The following is a 7,893-nucleotide window of genomic DNA, read 5'->3' as shown; positions in this document are numbered from 1 at the left end:
TGTGTTTCCATGCGTTACGACTGGAATTTACATGGGATAGTATGTTCCAAAATGTATTTAACTGTTCTCTTGCTCGATCTTTTCCAGAAACATCTACATCCAATGCCTTCATTCATAGAAAGCAACACGAATCTCATTTATTCTAACATGTCATTCAATCCGTCCGCCGCGCTGGCATGTTCATCTCTTCCTGCACCAAGCCTCTTCGGAGCCGAGATCCTATCTTTCCAGGCTAACCAAGTCACTAATTACACTCGCACCATCTCGATGGGTCTATATATGAATCATGGAGCTGTCGACATTCAAGCAGCCAGCTTTTGCAACGTCTCTATAGCTTACACTCATCCCGGTCTTAATGATACAGTCAATGTACAAGTCTACTTGCCATCTACAGAATGGAACGGTCGAATGCAAGCCATTGGAGGCAACGGCTGGCAGGCTGGCCTCAAATACGTAGCTTTGGCGGGTATGGCAGCAGCAATGGGCAAGGGCTACGTATCTTTGTCTACCGATGCTGGTCTGGGAAGTAGTGATAGCGCGACTTGGGGCCTTTTGAGTCCGGGAAACCCAAATCGTAATCTTCTGCAAAACCTTGCCTCAACATCTCTTAACGACCTTGCAATCATTGGGAAGGATATTACTAACAAATACTATGGTACACCACCAGTCTACTCGTACTGGACTGGCTGCTCTCAAGGTGGCCGTCAAGGTATGATGCTTGCTCAGAGGTTTCCTGAGGCTTTTGACGGAATCGCAGCTTCTTCGCCGGCCATTAATTGGAGTGGATTATTTGTGGGAGATCTTTGGGCTCATGTCATAATGAATACCATGAATATCTACCCGCACATGTGCGAGATGCAAGCAATTACTGCAGCAGCTATTAAGGCTTGTGATGCTAATGATGGCCTTGTTGATGGAATCATTGCAGATCCTGATTCCTGCAATTTTGATCCTACATCTCTAGTTGGCACCACCATAAACTGCACTGAAATTGGTGAAAACTTTACGATATCTCCTGGAGCTGCCTATCTTACTCAGGCTATGTGGGATGGTCCTAGAAAGTCAGATAACAGTTCTCTTTTTTTTGGTCAACAGATAGGCACTGTTTTATCAAGTGACGACTTATCTGCCGGAGGATCACTTGCTCTTACCACATGTTCAAGCAACGAAACTTGTACAGCAGATCCACTATCTCTTCTACTCCCGTGGATAGCGAAGTTTGTTCGCAAAGACGACAACACCGATACCTCAAATATAACGCGCCAGGAATTTGATCAGCTTTACCATTCTTCCATCAATGAGTGGTCTTCTATTATAGGCACCAACGACCCGGATCTTTCACAATTTCGTGCCCGTGGAGGAAAACTTCTCACTTACCATGGACTGGTCAGTTATTCCTTTAACGATCAATTCCCCATATTCATTACAAGAAAGCAACTAACAATAATACAGGCTGATGGCATTATCCCTCCTAACTCAACCACGAGCTATTACGATTCCGTTACCGCGCTCGACCCAAACGTACACGATTTCTATAGAGTGTTCATGGCTCCAGGTGTCGCTCACTGTCTTGGCGGACCTGGTGCTTTCCCAGCTGATACTTTCGATACCATGCGTGCTTGGATTGAGAACGGCACTGTTCCAGAAACCATGGATTCTATCTTCCTTTCAAACACGGCTATTAAGCGTACTATCTGTCCATATCCGCTTAAGCAAACTTACGATGGTGTTGGAAATGCTACTGCGAACGAGGGATTCTCATGCCAGTAAACCTTGGAGAGTGTTGGGTTGTATCGATTTCCTATTCTTCCTTTAGGACATACCTCCTTTTGAGCTTTCTCAAACTAACTCTCTCAACGCTGAGCTATACTTCAAAGCTAACTTTAATCATATATATCGAAATATATAATAGAAAATGCAATCTGTACTACTAGAGTGTAGCAGATGGGAAATACGTCGTATGACACCCCAATGACTGTCCCTGGTAGCTTTTTACTGCGATTAGAATTTGATGTCGATGATTCTCAGCAAACCATACGTGGAATCATATTTTGGAAGCTGACAAGGAAGCCTTGTAGCAGAGTATTCAATTCTTGATCCTGTCGCTCACTCCACGGATCATTATGAGACTTTTAATGTATTAGATGCTAGATTCAGCATCTCATAGAGAATTTTGTAGCGAGATGGTTCGAAGACTTGGAATTATAAATGTCACAACATGTTGCGGTTGATCATAGAGACTTAGATAGACTCTTAACTTGCATTTTTGATATAATCTCACTGATCATACAGTGCTTCAAATTGGACGAAATCAAACATTGTGTACTTTAATCTATCCCCGTAAAATAGTAGGCAAGTCAGTGTTGTGTACCTCAAGACACCAACAGAAAGCAAAGCTTCATTCAACTTCATACCAGCGAAACTCAAACACTAACCTAAATATTCAAACCCCATTACTTCCCTTCATCATATTCTTACAAAGGTTTTCTCTTCTATCTTGATCATCCCTCTTTCACAAATATTTCATTTTCTGTTACTACCTCTATCCTCTTTCACAACTTCATCCATTGACAATTATTCACTCCCACAAATTAAGACTTAAATTCACAAATTCGAACCCCTCATCCCGACCTTTCCCGAGTTCAAAACCTAGTATATCTGGTTTCTCTATGATACAACTCTCCTCACCCGATCCGAGGTCATCCGAGGTTGACCCTGTACCCCTCCATGGAAAGTTCCCGAATCGTTTCCCCCAACAATAAATCCATTGGAACTGAGAATATCATCTCATGTCTTGTTGAATGACGGGCTGTAGCTTTGAAATTTTCTTTGAAAGTTGCCTGGGTGATTCACTCAAGGAAAATTTTCTTTGAGAAAAACTCGGACATGGGTTTGAGGGTAAGGCCGAAGGCCGAGTGGTGAATAGTTGATGGATGAAAGATAAACAAAAGGTCATTTGAGGCTGTGAGAAAAATTTCTTGAGCTTGAAGAGAATTTAAGATTGAAGCGGCATGGAGGGGAATGTAAACTTGAATTTGAAATTAAGATCATGGGTTGCGCTTGAGTTTAATATGGCGCTAAGAATTTGCAATTACCTTGTTGGGAAATTGGGATTCCTGGTGTTAATTGAGAGATATGTATTTCGAGGAAATTTAAAATATACGTATCTCTTGATATGAGTGTTATTCAGAAATTGAAGTACTGTAGAATTAGAGTATTTCGTAATAGAAGTAGTAGTATGAATGGTATTATTAATTTACATCTAAGAGAATCTTTCGAGGAATATATAAATGTAATAAGTTAAGGACTTAAAATACTATATCATCTATTAAAGAATTCAAAAACTAGGAAAAGAAATAGAGATTCTTTGATAGATGATTCTTGACCTCTAATTCCGCAACATTATAATCATTATAATTCTATTATATACTTTAGAAAGTTTTTTATGTTTTATTATATATAGTTACAGCTCATGACTATACGATTCTTCTACTTCATATAAGATAAATGTATATTACTTTGAATAATAAAAGTTTTCAAATAATTCAAGTTTCTTTTAAACAAGCTCTAAATTGATACTCTAGTACCCCTATAAACTAGGACTCCTGAAAATTCGAAAAGCATTTCTTTCTAATTAAGAAAAATCTTTGATTATCTAGTACTTCCTTCTCTCTATTTTATATATTGAACTCCTCGATTAATAGAAAAATAAAAAGAATCTCTAAGAGATATAATTTGAAGATGAATAACTATTATCATTTAATCTTAGCTCTATAAATTCTAATTAAAAAACTTTAGGCTTATGAAGAGTACTATATCTAGACATTAAATCTTTGTTCTTTATTTGAGAGGGGTATATTAAGAGGAAGATAGATTTCGAGACTTAGTATTTCGAGGAAAAAACAGCTTTCTTTATGAAGTATATATTATTTTATGAGATTATCGAAACTCTTGGATATAAATTTAGATGATTTAGAGAAACATGACTTGAACTCTAATATAAAGCGGAAATTATATTCTAGGAAAGGAAAGGAATTTAGAAAAACCAACTCAAAGAGATTCTATCTTCTACTTCACTTGAATACAACTCTAGAATTACTGATTTCAAAAACTTAATACTAATTGAAATAGTTATATAATATAGGAAATAATAAGAAAATTATTTATAAGACTTTGTATATAAAAGTTTAGAATAATAAATACTATATAAAGATATATACTTGAGAAGATTAAGCTCAAAGTTATTCTATATATTATCTTGAAATCTTGCTCTTTATATATATATAGATAGATAGATTATTAAAAATATCTTAAATATAAGTTCCAGAGTTTGAGTCTTTATAAGAAAAATCAATGTTTCTATTTTTCTTATTATTTTTATATCTTTTATATCTATATAATAAATTTATTGATGAATTTAAGCTCTAGATGATATAGATGTATATAGTGAATTGAGTACCTGGGGTAATATTACACGAAAGGTGGAGTAAGATGAAGGGGTTCTAGTAAGTAGAATTAAGCAACTTTTGTAACTATTCATTTGTTATTCTATTCCATGTGAGAAGTATCTAAATTTTTTAAAAAAGTAAGATGTTATTTGAAAACATATTTTGGGCTGATAACATCCTCAAATAGTTATATGTAGCTGAATAAAAGCTCTGAAGTACTAGTAGTTTCTAGAAACTTTAGTATAATTTGGCTTAAAGCGAGAAAAACATATAGAATATTGTAAAATAATTCATAAGATTACTATTTTAAGATTCGGTTAAGGTTCTTTCAGATTGAATTGATTATTCTAGAGAGGGATTTGAAGTATATCATAGGTTATTAAGTGATTTTGATATATATTTACATACTAATAATATTTACAAAGTTACTTAGAGCCTTATTACGGTCTTAATTCGCTTTGATTAATTATTATAGCTCTACTAACTACTCTTAGTCATGAAAATAATGCTGATTCATGACCGTAATTAGATGGTTTCATGATCTAATCGAGTTAAAACACGAATTTTTGAGCAATTCAAACGTGAATATGAGCCTCATCTTCAGTCATTGAGTACTTGGAGGCGCAGTTCAAGCAATATCATAGGCTATCAAGCGTTCTATCTGTAAATGAGCTACTCAAAGGATTCTCCAGCCGCGTGACGGAAATTTGCGCGAGTTAGACATGAGTTAGCGTCGACTTTAGCCTCGGGACTCGGCTTAAGCATCAATAAACATCCCACCATACCAGAATTAGGTCTTATTATTGGTCATCGAAAGGGTTAGACGCGTGTTAAAGCTTGGTTTGACCTCAGTTCATGATCTGAATGATAGGAAAAGTCACTTTCAACAGAATTGAAGCAAGAGCGCAGTTGCTAGATAGAGTTAGATGAAATACGGTTCATGACTAAGAGTGAATGATTTATTTCACCATTTGAAGATACTTTTGGGCGGTACTAATGGCCATTTCGGGCCATTCCAACTACAATAAGGTCCATTGAGTGATCTAAATACGTCTCGCCGCTTCTAGTGATCTTGAAGAGCGGCAGAGAGAATTTTGTTGAGTAAAATCACAGCGGGGTAGTACTTTTAGATAGGATCATCAAACAACCTACTTTATCGCATGAGGTGAATGATTTCATTGATCATTTGGAAGTCAAATTAAGCTTTAGTACAGGCCACTAGGTGATTTCGAGGCGGCTCAGCCTTAGGAAAATAGGTCATTTAAAGGTTTAGCGGCGTTTTGGAGCTCAATTAGACCCTGGCAATGGATTTTAGCGGCATAAAATACACCCCTGTATACATTGCTGCTGTAATATTGGTCATTTACTAGTTTAAACACGAATCAACTGTTTCTTTGACCTCAACAATTGAATACAACGGCAAGGAAGGTTCCGTAGAGTAAATTTGAGGCGGGGTTAATGGTTTAGCTTGCAGAGATTTCCAATCAAGACTTCTATTTAAGCATCCCCTTTGATCTGTAAACCTCTTCCTGTTTCTTCTTCCCTACATACTATTCCTCCTCCTTTAACAAGACCCTTCCTTTCCCTTTCAAGACCCCTCATACTACAAGATACTTCAACTAGAACGTATCTGTGATTACCCTTGTGTTTCTTCAAGGAGTTCCGTTCTTTCAACTATCCTCGTTACTAGAACTTCTTCTTCTACCTCATTCGTTCTGTCTACGGTGTCCTCGATCTCGAAATCGACGTCTAATTGCTCATAGACCTTGAGTATTTCACAGTGAGTACCTTTGAGCCAATTACGAGGACTTCCTTTGTCTTTTTACTAACTATTCTACTCTATAGACGTTGAATTTCAGGTCCAACGTCGTTGAACTACCTTTATTCTCCTGCAGTAAGTTCATCTTGGTCAAATAAGGCCATATCATTGAGTATTTACTAACTATTGTGCTGTCCAGACCTTCGATTCTCCATCTTACATCCTCCTACCTACCTCGAAACTCCTCTCGAAACCCCTCCTATCGATTTGTGATGAATCCGTACCAGAACCAAGGCTATGGAGGTAACCAGGGCTGGACTGGTGGTGCATGGAACCCTGCCCAGCATGGGTACAATCCAAACAACAACTGGCCACCACAACAACCTCTGCAACCTCCTCAACAACCACTCTTACCTCCTCCTCAGTACAATATGCAGGTGTCTTCTGCTATTTTCTGCTGCGGTAACTGCCAGCGCGTTGCTGCCCCACCCGTACCGGGCGTGAATGCATATACCACGCGTTTAGCCTTTTTTGTGGCTCACATCCTGCATCCTACGGTAGCATCGTATAACGAGGTGCCTAACCACAACCAGCACCCCAACAGCTTTGCTACTGATATACCATTATCTCAAGCAATTCCCTCTGGAGGTCATGCTGATCATGGTCAAGGTACCAATGCCCAGCAAATTGCACAGCAAGTGGTTCAGCAACAGCATGTTCTAATGCAACAAGCTCCAACCGGACCTGCTGCGGGTGCTAGTACTCATTACACTGCTGTTACTGGTAGCAATCATCAACCTGGCTTCAATCAACAAGGAAGTTACCAAGCTGGTGGTGGTTATGGTCAAAACAATGCTGCACAACAACATCCTGGCTCAAATGGTCCACCTAGCAACACCTCTCAAGCTATCATTGGACCCATCATGCATGCCGGATCGTCTTATAGCATTGATCCAAACACTGCCATCCCTCTTCCGCGCTTTCTTCGACCCAACTTTCAGCTGAATATCAAGTTTCGCCTTGAACGCTTCCGTGTAGATCCTCCGCAACAGCCTTTCCAGTATGGAATGACGAACCCTCAAGGTTGTGCTCCACACCAGCGTCCATCGTATATGAATCCTTACCAGAACACTGCTTCTCCCTCTACCAATGGCCCTAAATCCAGAGACAACATGGAGTTAATTTGGTACTATTGGCCAGTTCAACTCGAGGTCCCTCTCTGGGCTAGGGGCCAAAACGCTCTAACTTCTGCACCAGCTATCGGCGCTCAGCTCATTCGAGAGGGTATGCAGATCATTAACGGAGAGCGTTGGGGCTTCATTCAGCACCAAGAGAATCCTGAGGGTTTATGGCACAAGCGCCGCTCATACAAGATTCTCGAGTGTCCTGTTCACGGGATGTACTGGAAGGTCACTGTCTTCGTTCGTCGTGGCTATTAGGCTATTTTAGAAGGTATTGGGTCGCTTTTAGGCCTTAAATCTTGATTTTTCAGGGTGTGGTATCCGAAAGTCTACTCGGAGCATCTTTCCTGTCATCATGGGAAGGATTCTTTGAAGCTTGTTCATGGATAGTCTTCACCTGTGTTTCGGATTTTTGGCTGATTTTACGACATTAAGCATGCCTTTCTAATACTTTACTTCACGGATGATGCACCACTACTCTGGCTTTTACTACTGGTTTTACCTA

The 7,893-nt window shown here is 39.0% G+C and overlaps 2 protein-coding genes across 2 annotated transcripts; both read left to right on the top strand.

Annotated features, from left to right (window-relative positions):
- Positions 1-147: 147 nt before the first annotated feature.
- EAE98_011919 (uncharacterized protein) lies at positions 148-1,770 on the top strand (the record flags this gene model as incomplete). Its single annotated transcript, XM_038959543.1, has 2 exons — positions 148-1,386; positions 1,453-1,770. 2 exons carry the CDS (start codon positions 148-150, stop codon positions 1,768-1,770), a joined length of 1,557 nt encoding a protein of 518 aa, XP_038804082.1.
- Positions 1,771-6,479: 4,709 nt separating this feature from the next.
- On the top strand, positions 6,480-7,646 carry EAE98_011918 (uncharacterized protein; the record flags this gene model as incomplete). Its single annotated transcript, XM_038959542.1, has 1 exon — positions 6,480-7,646. The coding sequence occupies one exon, from the start codon at positions 6,480-6,482 to the stop codon at positions 7,644-7,646; it is 1,167 nt and encodes a 388-aa protein (XP_038804081.1).
- Between the last annotated feature and the right edge of the window lie 247 nt (positions 7,647-7,893).

This window comes from Botrytis deweyae (genome assembly GCF_014898535.1).
Source record: "Botrytis deweyae strain B1 chromosome Unknown BDEW_055, whole genome shotgun sequence".
NCBI lineage: Eukaryota > Fungi > Ascomycota > Leotiomycetes > Helotiales > Sclerotiniaceae > Botrytis > Botrytis deweyae.
Note: the sequence above shows the minus strand (reverse complement) of the source record. Positions and strands in the feature narration are given on the sequence as shown.